Source organism: Limulus polyphemus, unplaced genomic scaffold (genome assembly GCF_000517525.1).
Source record: "Limulus polyphemus unplaced genomic scaffold, Limulus_polyphemus-2.1.2 Scaffold1760, whole genome shotgun sequence".
Taxonomy (NCBI): Eukaryota; Metazoa; Arthropoda; class Merostomata; order Xiphosura; family Limulidae; genus Limulus; species Limulus polyphemus.
The window spans coordinates 26,686-46,451 of NW_013667370.1; the positions used below are offsets into that span (position 1 = coordinate 26,686).

The 19,766-nt window shown below is 30.9% G+C and overlaps 1 protein-coding gene across 4 annotated transcripts in view; it reads right to left on the reverse strand.

Moving 5' to 3' along the window:
* Positions 1-12,222, reverse strand: part of LOC106464852 (feline leukemia virus subgroup C receptor-related protein 2-like) — a 37,159-nt gene extending 24,937 nt beyond the window's left edge. The window contains exons 1-5 of one of the 4 annotated variants that reach the window (XM_022392647.1): positions 11,975-12,222; positions 10,391-10,793; positions 9,838-10,016; positions 8,729-8,870; positions 1,573-1,704 (exon numbers count right to left, since the gene is read on the reverse strand). In XM_022392647.1, coding sequence (XP_022248355.1) covers positions 1,573-1,704; positions 8,729-8,870; positions 9,838-10,016; positions 10,391-10,787 — 850 coding nt within the window. In that variant the 5' untranslated portion in view covers positions 10,788-10,793; positions 11,975-12,222. Of the gene's footprint in view, positions 1-1,572; positions 1,705-8,728; positions 8,871-9,837; positions 10,017-10,390; positions 10,794-11,409; positions 11,530-11,719; positions 11,887-11,974 lie in introns of those variants that run through there. The other 3 variants (XM_022392648.1, XM_022392646.1, XM_022392649.1) reach the window with 3 other exon arrangements.
* Positions 12,223-19,766: the final 7,544 nt, after the last annotated feature.

Sequence of the window (19,766 nt, forward strand, 5' to 3'; positions counted from 1 at the left end):
TAATACGGTAGTAAGACGACAAAACTAAACTTTACTTATTATACTACTAACTAAACCTAAACTAACTAATAACAAAAATATACTACAAATAATATTATATATATATATATATATATATATATATACATATAAACTCAAAACCAGCCCTTATCATTCAACTGTTTATCAAGTCTTTTCTTAAACTGCCTTCAATTTACTACTTCAACCACATCTGAGGGCAATCCATTTCAAGAACAACCACCTGTTAAAAAAATAAAACTGTTTTAGTTGAAGATGACTCCTACCCTGCTAAAATTAATATTTCTGTTTCCTATTCCTACCATTCTTACCATCAAATACAAAAAAAAGATGATGCACTGACACTACTAATTCCCTTATAGACTTCAATTAGAAACACTCTAATTCTTTTCTCAAGAGTAAGCAATTTCACAGATCTAAACCTGTCCTTAACCTGCCAATAAGGTGTGAGAACTACTTGTGGGTAGTTCTGCATACTATTTGGTAATTTGTAGGAACACAAAGAAAAGTTGCTTAAAAACTCATGTGAAGACAGAAAGTCATGTCTTTTCTGAGCTATTCAAGTCTCCAAAATCTCCTCACACCTCCTCTATGTTATAAGTAGAATTTCTGACTCTCAAGCTTCAAGTAATGTAGTTAACAGTAAAGATTATTCATATTTGTATTAAAGAAATGCATTCTATATGTATTAGTTATTAAAATGGATTAGAAGTTAACAGTAAAAAGTTATGAGAAGTTGATGATTAATAAACTTGCACTAATATTGTATGTAATGTGGAAAAATCTAATAAATGTTGTTATAATTTGCTCAGTATTAGTCTTGGACTCTATTTCTCTATTCTAACTGTAAAGTACCTCGAGTTAGCGACTTGTGAGCTCCACTCACCACTGCAAATCCTCAACTAAATAAATTTGGTGTAACCGGCAGTATAATTGAAACTCCAACAATTTGCCCTAAGGGCACTGCCCATTACAATACCTTTTTTCCTTTTTCCAGATACAACAAATCCACACCCTTAACCTCATCCACATAATCAGTAAGCTATTCAAAGAATATCAAAAATTAGTAAGGCAAGATATTTCCCTACTGAAATCATGTTGACTATCCAACAAGGCGACATAATTTAGGTTCTTCACAATTCTAAACTTAGTGGAAGTAACCAACAAGATAAGATAACTTACGCCTACACAGTTCTAAACCTACCATAAGTAACCAGTAAAATAATATAGTTTATTTTCTTCACAGCCACAGAATTGAAGGCCAGTAGTTCCGACACAGTTCTTAACCTACCATAAGTAACCAGTAAGATAATATAGTTTAATTTCTTCACCAGCTGCAGAACTGAAGGTCAATAGTTCCTACACAGTTCTAAACCTACCATAAGTAACCAGTAAAATAATATAGTTTATTTTCTTCACCAGCCACAGAATTGAAGGCCAGTAGTTCCGACACAGTTCTAAACCTACCATAAGTAACCAGTAAGATAATATAGTTTATTTCTTCACCAGCTGCAGAACTGAAGGTCAATAGTTCCTACACAGTTCTAAACCTACCATAAGTAACCAGTAAGATAATATAGTTTATGTTCTTCACCAGCCGCAGAACTGAATGCCAGTAGTTTTCTTCTTGATTGCTTGATAAGGCTTGCGCTACACTTGGTGGATGACATGGTTTATCCTTGAAAGCTTGAAAAAAATAAAAGATCAGGATGCAACTTCGCTACAAACTCTTATTAAAAATCTAAAATAAACCTCAGCTAAGTACTAAGTAAAATCCTGTTACTGATCACTTTAAGTAACTCAGCTAAGTCAGTTCATTAAAAACTTTAAGATGCATCTCATCCAAGTTCTGGTTTAAATTACTTTATGATGTGTCACAGCAAAGTCCTGTTATTGATAACTGTAAGATACACCTCTTCAAAGTTCTATAAATGCTTGCTTTAAAATGTAACTCAACAAATTCCTGTTATTGAATACTCTAAAAAGCAGTTTGGATAAGTATAGTTATCAACTTTATGTCAGATGGTAATATTAAGCTAATGCATATACATATACAAAAAACTGCATATCAGTCTGACCAACATTTAATGTTTAGAATATAATTTCCTTTCACGAACATTGCAGACACAGTTAACTAATCATTATTAGAATGTAGATAAATAATGGAAACAAATACTACTGCTTGTAACACTTAGATAAGTAGACTTATTTATTAAAATAATTCAGTGATATCTCAGCACTTAACTGAACATGATATTAAATTCAAATACAATTAACTTAACTTTATAGTATCTTAAAGTACATTCCAGTGCCACTACTTTAGAAGAACAACAAAACAGGAAAGATGCTTACAAAATATATAATAGTTCAGAAAAATTAAGAAAATATTATTAAAACAGTAGAAAAGAATAAGAAAATGCACACCAGTTTAGCAAAAACAATAAACTACAACAGAAAAATAAGTTTATTTTACATAACAAGAACATAGAGAACAATTGCTATATACAAATACTAACTGGAAAGCATGCATTTGAAAAAAAAAATACCAGGTGATTTAGAAAATAATGGTAAGACATGTCTTGAAAGCATAAATGTTCTATAAAATCAAAACATTAATGATTATATAAAAGATTTTAAAAAAATGCAAGTTTTACAAAAACAACGAAGCAAATAAATAAGAATTTTGTTCAGAAATTACATAATTTCTTATATAAAATTCACTAAATAAAATATTGTCTGAAAAGCACAAATATCCCTAAGGAAGTACAAAATAAAACGAAAGTACAAAAATGCAGCATTTTGCTCCATTTCATCATACATTCATGTACTCCTTATAGAATTACATTACAAATAGTCTAACTAGGTTTATTACTTTACATATATTAATACAAGATTTACATCTGATCAAAGTCTAAAAGCCAAAAAAATTTAGAATAAAATTAAAATAAATATTACAACGATACACGTAACAACACCAGCTGTCAAGGCAAGTGCTGAGTGCATTTGCATGTTTTCCTCATAAACTTATTTACATTTATTAAGAACATGTGATGGTAATTTAACCTGGTGAAGCATGCTCATTACTGATACCTTCTACTCTGTACATCTTTACACTTTGACATGTAATGAAATAGATTTCAAAACAGAAAAGTAGAACAATAGAATAGCTAGCTACAAAGAAGAAACCTTTGTGGCACATGTTGGATTTCACTTGAAGTATGAACCATATATATATATTAACAATACATGTATATGTACTTAGTCAGATACATCAACATTATGTGTTGTAAAACCCTTGTACAAAAAGGTTTAACACAGGATTAGCACATTACATAAATACCAGGATGGAACATATCTGAATAGACTTAGAGTTCAACAGTTGACAAGGAATGCTTCACCAATAAAAACCCATACAAAAGAAATATTGCTGATAAAAAATGATTTTAGTATTAAACTGGGTAGGGCAAATGTCACTTTGCAGTTGGTTTAAAAGAAAATATTACAGAGACATCTAAAACCAATCTAATCGTTTGTTTCAGAGTAATAGTTACAAATTAAATTTTGTTTAAAATAAAATAACTGTATAGTAATTTTTGCCCCACTATTCTAATACAAGTCTAAATTATTTATCACATCATAAAGATGTAAAACTATGTATGTTATCTCTAACTCTTCTCAAGTTTTAGGCTAACCTTTCTTAAATTATCTTTCTGCTTTAAGAATTAGTGACCATTTATTCTCTTCAAAAGCTCCCTTTCAAGTCTGATCATTAGTCAGACTCTGTTCAGCAAGGTCACCTTAAATACATTAGTGAATTAAAACATGTGGGACTTGTCCAGTAATCACAAGAGGTCATATACATGCAGGCTGTGCTACTATTCTGAGGACATTTAGTTGAAACTTTTCACATGCTAAATAAGACATAAGTTTATATTTGTTTATCTAATTCACAGCATTAAATTTAATTAATTCAATTTGTATGGTAGTTATTTATAGTAACAGGTAGATTTAATATATAAAATTAAATTTGTTAGATCGTAATAACTACATTGGCCAAATGGTACATGAAGCCTTATATGTGATAATTCTGCTTCAGCGCTTAGTAATTTGCTATGGAGGCCCAACCTTGACAGTTATTCTTGGGATAATGGCCAAAAACACCACTAACAGCAATGCTACCTTATTGATAAACTAAGTCAGAGTGGTCATAGAGGCTATTATGGTTTGCCTGTCATTCATAATTAAGATTAATTATTATTATTATTATGTTTTTCTTATTGAATACTTTTCACAGATCCTCTGGTAGAAGTTATTACATAACTGTAGTTAATATTTCAGGCTACCACCTTTTCCCAGAACTAACAGTAGGCTATGGCTTGAAATCACAAGTATTCTACAAAAGTAAAACATTAACGGTTAAATAAAAGATTGAAAAAACATACAAGTTTTACAAAAATAAGTAAGTAATTAAATAAGTATGTGATTTAAAAAGTAAGTACACAGTTTCTCACAGAAACTCTACCAAATATAAGACTGTCTGAAAAGCATAAACATTTCTAAAGAAGTACAAAATCAAAGTCTGAAAACCGTTAGTTCTGGAAAATGTTAACCATAGTAATAACAAATTCTTTATCAGCAATTAATTAAACAGTTTTTCTTCTGTACATATCTGAATAAAACCAAGTGTAAACAAATCATTACAGAAGTACACTTACCCAAGTTGGAGTTTCAAAATAACTATGGACAGACCAATAATAAATAACAATAAGTACAAACTCTTTATTTCACCCTACCTTTGATACAGTTAAAATTCATGAGAAGAAAATGGATATAAAAAGAAACAAGTGAGACTTTAGTAGTCTGTCATACTCAGTGAAACATAAATGTTTAACTCTCCCAGATATGTTAGTTTTACATATAGCAAAAGCCTGATCAACAGTGCCAGTTAAGAGTATCTTAACGTACAAGCTGTTTAGTTGTTTTTCTTAACTAAGTTACATAAAGTTTATACTTGGGTCATCTGTCTGTTAATGTTACTTAAAAGTAATACTTTTTTCCTAGTTCATATTAAAAAATTACAATGAACAGGTCAATTGAATAACACAAAACTGAGATGATAGTAAGGATGAATTTTTATCCTTTCAGCTTTATCAAATTTGTTCATATATCTTCATGTTTTCATTCAAGAAAGTATGATTACTAGAACTAATATGGATATTACTAGGAGCAAAAAACCCATGCAGCAAACTATGTGTAGTTACAGTTCAAGATGGCTTTTGTTTATTTGATTACTAAACATACTCTACAGTACTAAAAAAATGTCTTGCACAGTATTTAGAATCTTTTGGATTATTATTTAACAGAAGTAAAAAAAGGGTACTATCATAAGATTTAAGATTTCCAGTTACTCCTAAAAATTTAGATTATGTGGAACATTTTGTGAACTTTGAACCAATATTCAAAAAATATAAATCAATGAGATTTGTCAAAACAAACTAACACAATACGCTTTTAACAATAATTATTTTCTACACCATAGTGTATACTTTTACTGGAAACTTATCTGCATTTTGATACGTATTTAATAGATGAATACAATAATTATCTTGACACAAAGCAACTTAGCACCACCTATAAAAACACAAGTTTGAATACTAAAGCAGTTCTAAAAATGAAGTTGAAATGAATAGTAGTTATAGTAAATATAAAGATCATTTTAGAGAATGAACAGAATAAATTTAGTTTGGTTACTACAAATGTGATTTCAGGTTTAGTTTGGTCACTACAAACATGATTTCAGTTAGTTTCTATAGAAGTTGGAAACAATATTTAAACTATATAATCAATCAAGAACAGGGACCAAAAAAAAAAGAGATATATACACTTTGACTACACAAAATATTTAATTAGAATTGAATAATTAAAAGATAGAAATTTATTATTTCCTCCTGATAGGTATCCCACGTGTATGAATGTGTAATAAAAAGAACTGTCTAACTTGTATCCTATTTCTTATTGAACTTCCTAATTAAATCTCTTCATAGCTACTTCCTGAGTAATATGGTCACACAGGAAATAGCCATTCATATAGATTTAGAGAACACAAGTAGTTACTAATTTATTCTAGATGACAGCTTTCTTAACAGGAAACATAGTCTGTTGGATAATTACAAATTTGATACCAAAAAGGCCAAGTAACTATACCGATAGTTGGATAATACTTTAAGCTCCAAGCACACAGCAAACTACAAAGGCAGTTTCACAAACTATCACAGCATTATAATTTTTCATAAAACTAAAGTAATTGCTACATTAACTTGGTAAACAAAGAAACTCTTTTGAAGGATGATTATCAAATTCAGCTACATGGGTTTTCTTATATCAAGTAATTCACATTAAAAACCATTCTCTAAGTTTCCTATTCCCACAAATTACAGTGCAAATTATTTACTTAAAATATTAGAATTGTGTAAATAGTGCTTCATTTCTTAGCACACATAGATTATTCTTTATTATCTAAACCAGTTATAAGACAATGTGAAACTACTGTCAGAATAAAAAAAAACAATTATTACCATTTAAAACAATCATACACACACTTATATATATCATGTAAGTATTTTGGTTGTATTCTGTTTTTTATTTTGGGATCTGTTTGTATATATGCATATAGTTTAAAAGGTGTTTTTTTTCTGTAGGGTAAACTTAAACATGTTTTAGTTCTTTCAATGTATGGGGGTTTATTTAGTGTTAATTTCATGTTTTGTTTTATTAAGAGTTATTAGTACATGTGCTTGCTAGTCATTTTTTATATTTTTGCAAAGAGGTTTTATTTAATACGGTTTTATGATTTACTGATTTTTTACTAAAGAGTTATTCTGTTATTTCTTTATGCAACTTTGAAGGGTTTATTTTGTTATATTACATACAGATTTTAGCATGTGCTGTAAGGTGTGATGGTTTTATTTTGCATTTTGAAACTGAATTGTTGATGTAATTATTGTATTTACGATACAGGGTTTTGCTTGTCATTTTTTAAGGGTTTTTTTTTTGCTATGCACTAATGTATTTGTGATGATATGAGTAGAGATTTTCCTGCTGTATTTAGTATTAGGTTAAACTATGTATTGAATCATGTCTTTGTTAAATGGTTTATTTTTATATATTACAATCAAAACTTTTTGTTACAGAAATTTTGTGATTGTAACCTGCCAATTGTTTTATTTTTAAGAGAATATATTCTGTATGTAGAATACTACTGAATAATATTTAAAAGGTTTTCAGTGTATACTTGCATTTTTTTTTTAAAAGGATTTTTGATTACAAATGGATTGCTTTATTAAGCGACTTTGTGACATCTGTTGTGTATAAGTGTTTACATCAGTAAAAGAAAGTTACTTACTGTACTCCTTGACCAGTGCACATGTATAAATTTTATTGGTTTAAAGTTAGCACTAATTGTTCGCTTGAGAACAAGCCTGAAGTAAGGGAGGGAGGAAAAATGTGGTATATAACATAGTATTATTTGAAATTTACCAGTTATTCTGTGTATGTGCAATTTTTACATAATGCAACATCAAGAAAATTTTTAAGTTGATTTTGTTCTTGCTGCCTTTATTCTACATTATTCTCTTGAGGTAACATCTGGTTAGCTTGGGGGTAGAGGAGTGACTGTAATGCTGCACATTGAGAAAGGATGTTGACAGCAGTGTCCTCTAGTGGTAGGTTAGATGATGCCTCAAGGCATGTTTCAATGGGATTAACAAATAATGACATGTGGCACAAGTGTGCTGAGGAGATAACAGTATAGAAATTAGTGTAAAATACTATTATCTCTTAGTTTGTTCTTTCTCTCTTAAACTCGTGCCCTCAATTTAGTAAGTGAAATTTAAATCCTTTCTTTGTAAAAGTAATACTCTCCTAAAGTTTAACCTGTAATGTTAATTAATTCTTATTTAACATCTTTATAAGTCTTTAATAAAGTTTAGAGGCATAATTATATAGTAAAGTTCCTGTCCTTTGCCCTATGCACTCATATACTTTGAGTGTTTTTGAGGTTAAGGAAAGATTTGTTTTTACTGTGTGTTTTACACTGTGTTCCAGTCTCTTTCTTTCAGAAACTCAGTCAAAGTCAGAGAATTCATAAATACTTTGCAGTAAATATCATGTCAAATCTTCTCTTATTCTGTGGATAAATATTGTCTCTCTTGGGGGAAATCCGTTTCGTCTGTAAATACACACTATTATCAAATATTAAATTACAGTCAACATTACACTATGTTCTATCAAATATTACTTTACAACCAACCAAGTACAGTATTGTTTTATTTGGTGTAACAAAATGTTGGTACACACATTCTCCTGTTAACATATTCTTCTTAATGTAAAGTTAGAAGTAAATCAAAGCTTATACACAAAATACAGATCTTCTAGGTAAAAAATAACCTCTTAGTAGTTTTAGGTTTATTTTACTTCATAAAAAGGTTGTCAATGCTGGAATAACCTGCCAGCCAACATGCTTGACCAGCTCCAGTAGCTTCAATACAAATGTATTATTATTATAAATTTTTTTTCTCAACCTTTTATGAACTATTTATTAGTTATACTTTTGGTGTCTAATCATGATGTCAATTAAAATACAAATCAGTGAAATTTAAAATTTTTGAATGAAATATTTTAGCTGCAGAGATAGATTAAGTTACATACTTACCAAATAAAATAACTAGTAACAACAGAGTTGTAAAGATTGCAACTCCATAAAACAAAATTCCAAGGTCATAGCCAACTTTCTCTTTATCATCACTTATAGGTACAAGAAAAGGTGGAAGTAAGAACCCTAGAGCAATTCCAAGCTAAAAGAAAGTGAGTGTAAATATATATATATTTATTAACTTGTATATATATATATATATATATATACTTCAAAACAAATTATTCTTCTAAAATTTTGAAGCTCTGAATTATTATATAACTACAAATTGCTCTATAAACTTAATCAACTACTCTATAATAATATCATTATCTTGACAGACTTGTTGGCTGTCTAATAATTAATTTTGAAGGATTTTATTGGGTGCATATACACTTACAAAATAATCTCAGCATACTTTAGGTATAAATCAATCCTACTTTCTTTACAAACACCATGAAAGTTTAACTACTTTCAAAGTAAAGTTAACCAAATTATCAGAATGATAATGCAAAACACTAATCAAATAAGCTCCAATTATGAATAAACAATGATATCTGAAAATTGAACTCTGCTAACAAAAAAAAAAAAGGAAAAATTATAATACTGTTTCAACTGCAGTGATGGATTTAAAAGTTAAAATAAAATTCTATTCATAAAGATTCAAGTTTAGCTTCCTGGTTAACTGAACGTGACAGAAAATGTCACATAAGTACCATATTTGCCTAAAACATGTAATGCCCATGTCTTCTTCTATTTAACTTGTAATATTTTAATATCATACCAACATTAGGTGGATAAAGAAATAAACTGGCCATCTAAGGAGCAACAGAGTACTAAAATGAACACATAAATTAAAAAAATATATATATACTTTCTCATATTTATAAACATTGTTGAATAAATTTACAAAATAAAATGTTAAAACAAGATGGATTATTATTATCATTAGATTAACAGACAAGATCACTAAGAAATCCATTAAATTAGACAGTGTGGTAAAATAATTTTTGAATTATATCTATGATACTCATATATAATTTTAGAAAAGCACTATCTACATTAAAAGAAAAAAGTATCTGTATGTGAAGGTATATAGATATAAGATATGCAGTTAATGTTAATCCTACCTGATTTCCAAAAACACCAACACTACATGCTCGAGAAACTTCATTTTCCCCAAACCACACAGCAGCTAATCGAGGAGGAATGCCAAGAATAAACACTTGAGACATTGCTGTAATGGTCTGTCCAAACATAGTGACAGCGAAACGATCTGGAGACAAACTTGCACATTTTATCCAAGATCCTGAAATGGGCAGTCATATATTTTTATAAACTTTCTGTCAAATATTATGATTATGTTAAATAGTTTGGGAGAAATACTTACAAGCTAAATGATATTCCTTTTTAACAGTAATAAGAAATCTATTTTCTGGGTTTACAAAACACATTTCCAAACACCATCTCTAAGAATACCATCAGTATTCTTTCTTCATATTTATGGGTTTGGGCAAGTAACCTATTCATATAGAAGCTTTTAAGAAATATAAAATAAAATACCAACATCCTAGTAATATTTAAACTTAACGAAAAAATCAAAGTTAATAGTTTAAATAATTTCAATAAACATAGAATTTTGACAACATCTTCGTGAAACAACATAAAGAAACAACAACAAACCTAAACAGGTTCCAAAGGAGCCAATAACGACAACAAAACGTAGTCCTTTCTTGTCCAATAACCAAGATGCCGGAAAAATTAGAGGAATATATGTTACCATATATACCACAGATGTCCAATTTACGGAGAAGCTACCCACATCATAATAGAAAGCAATCACATTTGTAATAATAGAGTATTCTATCCACTGAAAGGCATTAGACATAGAGTACAAAACGAATAAAAGTAGTACTAGAAATCGTACTGGATACAGTTGAATTTGTGGCTGAAATGTTTTATTAATAGGCACAGGAAAATTGGAGGAACTGATAAATGGAGGAGCAAACTCCAAGTCAGCATTCCCATTTACTGGAGGTTCTGGAGTGCTGAAAGCTCTTTCTTCTTCAGTCTCAACCATACTGGCCTGTAAATTGTAATACAACAAACTAATATCAAAAAGTATAATAGTAAAACCTAATTATAACTGATAATTCTTAGTTAATTAAATATAAGATAAAATGTTTAACAAATAGAAAACTAACTTGTAGCTATATAAGAATTAAGAAATATATTAGTTCTTTTCTTGTGTGTGTTACATACTAGTTTGTTTCTTAGAGATGCTGTTAGGTTTGAGTGGCATAAATAATTAGCCATTTTCTTTAAAGAAGATATACCAATCATCTTTAATTTTAAAAAATCATAACTATCCCTAATTTGATCTTTTTTAATCCATCCAGACTTTCCATTATAATTTAAGAACAATAAAGTTCCTGTTGGTTCTTCTAAGTTCTAGGCTGTCCCATAAATTATATTAAACTCCAAAGTAAAAATAAAGCACTCAGAGCCAGCCCTTATCATTCAAAGTCCTTATTTATCAAGCCTACATTTAAATTTCCTTAAAATTAAGTTAACTGTATCTACCACATTTTAGGCAACCCATTCCAAAGGTCAAACACCTTATAAAATTAAAGCTATCTTAGCTTATGATGACTTCCACTCTGCCTAAATTTATATTTGTGGCGCCTAATTACCTTTCTTACCATTAAATATGAAAAAAAAATGATACATCAACACTATCATCCTCTTAAAAACCTCAAACACCTAAATCAGATCCTCTCTAACTCTTCCTTTTTTTCAAAAGAAAACAACTTCAGCCATCATAACTTAATATTATTATGAATAAAGAAATGAGATCAAATCTCATCAATCACATTTATGGGCAGCCTATTTTTTCTAATCTACCCTTCGTGTTAATAATATCTATGGAGACGCGTATATTATTTAAGTACTACTGTTACTAGCTAAAAAATACGTCACAAACTAATTATAAATTTAATTTATCACAAAGACTTTTCGGTCAAATCAGCCCTTCAACAGGATACATTATCAACCGCTTTTCACTGTTGTTTGTCTCTACAACTTCTATTTTGAAAGTTTAATTTTAAATTGTCGAAGTCAATCGCTCTGCTTCAAACTAGATCAACGCATCAAAAGTGGCGTATGTATGTAATAAACTTAAAGTTAAATGTAATATTATTTGTTTATAGCCAAAGGGTACAGTATAAATCCACTCAACACCGTTACTTCGACTTAACTGAAACTTACTTGAAAATAAACAGAATAACGTTTTTAAGTAAATCCTCCAACTCCAGAATAATGTATATAATTATAAATAAATAACGCTACGTCCTAGTCGCTTTGCACCATCAATTACCATCTATCACTAGTACAAGTACGAAGGGTATTGTGATCACAGATATAGAAGCGTTGCTTAGTAACGCCTCTACGTACTTCAGCTGATCTAGTACCACCCGAGAAAGTCAATGGTTGTATTAAAATATCATCCACGTATTTCAAGTTTGAGTAGTAATCTATGGGGCCGGAGAGGGCATGGAAGAGAACGACATATTTTCTTGTGCTTCATTTTGAAGCTTTGTACTCTCAGTTACGGTTTGTGTTTTAGTGGAACGTTCTTAAAGAAGCTGTAAAGCGAAACGTTGAGTGTCAAACTAAAGAAAAATAACAAATTTTGGTCGTTTTACGGTCGTTTATTTATATTTTTAACACACAAGCATATGATCATTCATATTATTACAAAGATCGTGGCACATACGAAAACAATATAATATAAATGTCATTGTTACATAAATAAAAAGAATATCTTACACAGTAATGTTTAAGTTATTGTCTATAAGAAATATAGCAAAATTAATTGGAAGAGCCATCCATTATTTTAGTTCACTACTAGCGAAAGTACCCGGCTTCGCTCTGGTTATTAGGTTGATTTATTCTAGATGACTATATCAGTGTGTGTATTCTGAACCCGTTTTAGCATAAAAGTATAACCTATATACTTTTGTTGCTTCTTTATGGGATATGGCCTGTTTATAAATGTAGCATTCTCTCTCTCTCTTGCCCTTCGATTTTAAACCTAAATAATAAAAACAGATAATAGAAAAGAAATCTCTTAAATTAAAGGAACCTCTAAATTAAAAAAAACAAACAACATATATATATATATATATATATTTGATTTTGTAGTTTATACATTTCATTTTATACATTCAGCACATAGCCTTTTAATTAACAACAATATTAGGATATACTTTTATTGCTAAGCAACATGATATAAAAGCCATTGTTAGAACCCATTGTTACTAAAATGCACTGGCTTTTATATATATTACAAGTTGTTACCTAAGAAACCACTTTACACGTACTCTTGTACCCCCGTCACTAGAATCGTAATGGGCAGGCAGTAACCGAACTATTCTATTTGGATAAATGCATTTTGACTTTTATGAGTCCTCCTATTTCGAGAAATCAAGCGTGACGTGACACACATTGGCTTTTATATAAGTTAGATAGTAACACTTTAATCATAGAACACATGAAATAAACAGTGGAAGGAAATGGGTTAGAACAAGCTGGACCCGGTTCTGAGAACACATGAAAAATGTGCTTAACATTTGTAAGAACAATCACGCAAGCCAAACTATTATACTCACAAGAAAACGGAAACATTTTTATAATTCCAAAACATAATTATCATTTGTCCCTGTTTTACTGCTTGTTTTTAGTGAGCCTACCCGCTTTTGCACTATATACTCTAACAACTTAAAAGTGAAAGTATAGAAGAATTTTTAACAATACGTTAAACTATATTTGCCATATCTAGTACCAACTAGGTTTTTCGCACAATACCAGGGCTAATCAGGCCAGCTGAGATAAGACAGATACAGTAGTGGTTGATACATACGTATGTATCACAGAGTCGGTAGGCTCTTATGTGTAAGGATGGCCAAGGTACTCAATAGGCATAATACAAATATGTACGCTAAAATCAGATATTTTTACTTTGAAAGATGACTGACACTCACTTTCATTTGTTTCTCTGCCCAAGTAGCCTAAAAACAGTCTAGTTACTCTACAACTACTTTATCACTAACCTCAATTTAAAACTAAATCCTCTCTATGCGTTTCTGGCCAGTGCACAATGTCATCGCTTAGTCGTAATAACTAGTAGTAATTAAAAAATCATAATTCTAGTGTAAATGATGTTATCATTACTCCTTGAAGTTAGTTTTCTTACAGAAACCTGTTGTTCCTTTAAAAAGCTTAAGTACAGGGTAAAACAGAAATTACCAGTCAATAATAGATGAGTATTAGATGATTGTAACATGTAGAATACTTAATTCTTTGTGCATGATACAACCAGTGTCTTTAGGGAGCCAACCCCTATATTATGTATGAAGTAAAGGAGTAAAAAAAAATCAATATACATAATATTAAATTTTATTATACACATTCATAGAATACACTAACTTTTAGTCAGGGAAAAAAAACGTCACAAAACAAGTAATAAAAACATTTTGTAAATGTAAAATAATGTAGGGATGGCAGTGCCAAAATGAATGCAAACAAAAATGTAGGGAAGATACAGCTATGTACAGATCATCCCTACATGACCTTTAATATTAAAAGTTAATGTTACACTGTAAAATGGTTACGAGGTCGGTCAATTCAACCGACCTCGTAGCGAGACATGCTCTGACTCAACTTGGTTTTCATTTTACGTTAGACTGAGTTACACTACATTGATGCCTACCCTGATATGGTCATGATGTTTGATAAACAAACTGCATTACCAACGGTCAGAAATATATAACTTCCAATTGCAGTAATATTAAAGTCAAGTATGCATTTTACAGTGAAACATTAAATTTTAATATTGAAAGTCATGTAGTAATTTATCGAGGTACAGCTGTATCATCCCTATATTCTTGTTTTCATTCTTTTTGGCACTGTCATTTTACATTTACAAAATGTTTTTAGTACTTGTATTATTTTATCGAAGCAACGGTTAGTACAAAATTAGAACGTGTGTTAGTTTGAGTTCTCAGAATGTGCCTTTACTAGCAATTGCCTTAAAAAGTACATAAACGTAAGACGGAAATATAATTTTAAACAATCTGTGATTAAATGTTTTATTATAGATAAATAAATTTGCTGTAAAAAAATAAATATTATTGTAAATATTCCATAATATTCAAATAATATATAAATGTTTAGTCATTATATAAGGCTTGTAACGGAATACTTATTTTTCATCAGTGAAATATCATACGAAAGTATACTATTTTTCAAAATTCAACAAAATATTAAATGTCTATGAGTCCTGTAAGTCATAGGCTTTATTCACAATGGCTTAATATTTAAATAGTCCCTCATATACATTTATATTTTATGGTAACACACCTAGTTATGACTCAATCAAATACATTATATTGTTTACGATATAAATTTATTATTCTGTTTAAAAATGTACTATCGCTCTTAGTTTTGAATAGAAAACTGATCTGTTATTGTGTAACTTAGATTTGGCATATAGCACACGTTATATTTTGTCTGGTTTAGAATTTTAACGCAAAGCTATAAAAAAGGCTATTTGCGCAGTGTCGCCCTTAATCTTTAATTGACAGACCAGAGAAAAGACAGCTAGTTAACATCGCCCTCGCCAACTCATGACATACTCTTATCTGGCTCAGTAGTGGGATTTGATAGTCACTCTCATTGCATGACCAGAGCGCGTTTTAGCGGCAATGAAACGCGGACCATGAAACCTCAAATTCGGAGTCCAGTCATTCTACTTATTAAGTCACCTCCGGTCCTCTAAACTACATACAAGCCATAACTATATATATATCAGGCATTCAAACTAATATTCACAATAGTTTTTCGGAAATAATTCATGAGAAGTCTATAGTAAGGAATGAAAGGGTGTCTAACTGATCGTAAGAGTGCAAAACTTCCAGTAAAAGAAATATTTTAACTAAAAGAGGTATCTTTAGCAAGGTAAATGAGGTTGATGCTTCGAGTGAAAACAAAGAGAGGAGATGCCAGAGGTCTTCCAGGGAAAGCGATTGTCTTGAAGATGATGACTGACAGAAAGAGATGTACTGCTAAATTTAGAAGTGAGAGGTCGCCACGATCTCCCTTACCCACCCACCCCCAATAAAACAAAACAACTAATTATTATCAAACTGGTTATTTAATATGGGTACCGTGTTTACTAATTTATTAGAAATACAGAAAATCATTGCTTTGGGGTATCTTATTGTAAAGCAGCAGTATGTGCAAGTCAGAGAACTTTCGACTAATCATAAAAAAAAATCATTTTAAACAAAGTATTCTACAATAGAGACGCGGTTACAATCCCATCATTTCACGTTTGAAGGTATAAGAAAGTAACACAGGAGCCCCTAGTGGCATAGCGGTATGCCTGCTGGCTTACAACGATAGAAATCGGGTTTCGATACTCGTGGTGGCCAAAGCACAAATAGTTCATTGTGTAGTTTTGTGTTTAACTTCAAACAAAGTAATACAAGAAATAATCTGCATTTGAAGTATGGAAGAGGCGTCTCACATGCACAAGAAGTTTGATATCGGCGACCCCACAGGTCCTCACCATTACCATCATAATAACTAATATACTCTTTCAGAAAAACGTCCCAGGTATTTATAGGCCTTAGTTGAATAGAAGTTACCACAGAAACTCGTAAGTTAGTATCGAATAGCAATACTTTGAGCATGAAATACGAGGAAGTTTGTTTTGTTTTTTTCAACAAATATTACAATTTTGCTTACAGAAGGATATCTAAACATTTTGACATTCTATCAACAAATTATATGCTATCCCACTCACAAGAGTATCATGAGAGACAAGTAAAAAGTTAGTATATGATGACGATGGGGTGGAAGTTGTACCACTGCTCTGAAGCAACTGTTAACATTTGCCGAGTTGATTATTTAGTAAAAAATAAACAGAAATACCCTTCAGTGACATACACACAAGTAGCAAAGAACAAAATACTGAGGTAGGTGTGCGTGTGTGTATCATTAATAACTGACACAAATAAATAAAAATACGAAAATTTCATAACAAGGTTAAATGTGCATGTGGGTATATGTGTGTGTGTGTGAGAGAGAGATGAATGGTTTAAATGTTCCTGAGATGGAGGAGAGCGTACTAATTCTTTGTGTATGGCCTGTTTTCTTTCTTTTCTGCATTTCATGATCATACTATATTTGAAAAACAAAACAAAACTGAATGATGTTTCCGAAACATAATGTCTTCACATGGCAATGTGGCTTTAAGCTAAAGTCATACTCCAGTAAAGGAGGGTATTTTCCCTCTCTCATTCTGTAATGAACTCAAATGAACTACAAAGGACCTAAAGGTTCATTGGCTCCGCTTCGCACTGAGATGTCCATCATTAGATGGATTTCTCAATGCAAAGCAGAGCCAATGTTATATTCTTATAAGTTATGTTTGTTTGTTTTTTAATTTTATTTTGGGCGTCTGTTTTGCCAGTGATAAGTTTGATATTACGTGAAAAATATATGGCTTAATGACTGGAATTTTATTGAAAGTTTAGAAAACGATTTTAACCGTTATTTTACAGTATATGATTATATATTTAACAAGTTTGTCTGTTACTGTCAACCAGTAAGTTAGCTAGTTCACATTGAATCTGTGTTTTGATGAAGAAATAGAGATACGAAAAAAGTACTGTACAGAAGTTAGCAGGTAAATGATATTATCGTGTTAACATATACTTCGAACTTTTGTTAAGATAGCTTGTAGATCATATACTCTTTTACAGATGAAGAAACAGAACGCTTTCTTTATCACTAAGTGGAATGGACTTTGATTTAGTCTTTGTTTATGCCAAATAATAATAAACCTGCCCACCAACAGAAAACTGTTATAAAAACAGTTTAATCTGGTTGGAAAAGTTATTTTTTATTGGACGAAAGCAAGATTTTAATCCCTTTGCCTTATACCCAGAGATACAAGTTATTATTATTGACTTAGAACCTACCAGTCTAAAGTTAAACAATAATCACTTATTCATGCAATGTTAATAAATTACATTTGTATTTATTTTCACCAAAGAATGTAAACATTAAACTGTAACCGCTGCAAATAGCTTCAAACCAGAGAAGTATATCATTTTGCACATTAGTAATAGCAGTGTTGACCAAATACTATTTCTGAACTGTAATCTATAGTCAGTGATATAAACTATACATTAATTAATGCAACGTAGATCATTTGCATCCTGGGAGGGGTGTGTGTGTGTGTGTGTGTGCACCCCACACTTCGTGAAACGCTGCTTTAAGGTAAAATAAAATAAAAATAATCAAACAACTAAAACTAAATTAACAAATACTTTGAGTAACGCACTCCTTTTATTTGACCTCTTGCTGTTGAGGCTAACTGTTTTGTCACTCTACTGCAGCGGTTAAGATTTATCGTTCACCTTTAAATAATTAACACTAAGACTGTGAGCTTGAGATTTTCAGTCCTTCTTTAAAGGGCAATCTGTGGGTCGCGGGTTCGAATCCCCGTTCCACCAAACATGCTCACCCTTTTAGCCGTGTGGGCGTTATAATGTGACGGTCAATCCCACTATTCGCTGGTAAAAGAGTAGCCCAAGAGTTGGCGGTGCGTGTTGATGACTAGCTGCCTTCCCTCTAGTCTTACACTGCTAAATTAAGGACGGCTAGCGTAGATAGCCCTCGTGCAGCTTTGCGCGAAATTCAAAACAAACAAACAAACCTTCTTTAAAATATTCGTTCGAAGATGATCTCTCACGAAACTGTACCTGAAACAGTATCCAAAATTTACAAAAGCCAGGTTCTCCGAAAATCAACCGAAGAACGTTAATTAAAATTATCTTAGTTAATAAAACCATAAAAAAAACAAAAAACTAGATTTTTCGTGTGAGTCAAATGTATGTTTGTTTTTGAATATTCGCGCAAAATCTATACTTAACGCTATATGTGGTAGCAGTTCCTAATTTTGAAGTGATAAACTAGAAGGAAGGTAGTTACCTAGTTAACAGCACCCATCGCTAGCTCTTGGGCTGATCTTATCTGAGAGAATAATGGGATTTAACTGTAATCTTTATGAATCACACACAGCCCCAAAGTGCGAATCGTGACTTTTATTTACTTTTCAGTAAAAAGGCGGTTCGCTAGCCATTGAGCCACGCTCGGCCATTAGGGCGTTAGATCTTTATATCAGCATCAGTGTAACAAGTCCAATAATATGGCACATTATCATGGTTTATATTTAATAATTAATTTAAATGCCTTCATGTTAAATTTTGGCTAATCTCATTCGACATCATCTAAAGATTATTCATTTCATCCTCAGGTTATCAAAGAAATCTGCAAGAACCTAAACTACCAGGAACTTTTTTTTTTATTCTCCAATACTTTATGTAGAACACTCCTGATAAAAATGTAAAATGAAACATAAATTATATTACATGACTTGTTTTGCTAATTTATTCAACCACAATATTCTTTGATATATCCAAAGAGTTGTTTTATGTTGTCTTGCTTAAATACTAAATACAGAATAATACCCAATTCAGAACTATATCGAGCACATTTCAGTAGCAAATCTCACTGTACTTTTCAAATTTATTTATTTATTGTTATTATTATTTACATTCAGAACATTGGTATGATGTCACAATTGTTGGTGACTAAACTTTCGGGTAGTAAATTAAAGTTCCACAATTTATGCCCGCTACACGTACTCTAGCCTCATTTTTTGTGTCATTCGTTATCTTGCCTTGGAGCTAACAAATAGACTTTATACTCTATATCAGTTGTTTGTAAACTTTACCATGCTATAAGTATACAGACGTATACACTACATTCAATCTATTTATTCACCAGCTGCATGGAAGCTGCTAATAGTTTTTTAAAACGTTCATCGTGCGTCTTACATGTACATTATGTGCTTACAGCTAGTTCTCTGAAACACTAGGTGATTAATGTTTGTGATAATAAAATGTCATAGCTATGTCGGACTATA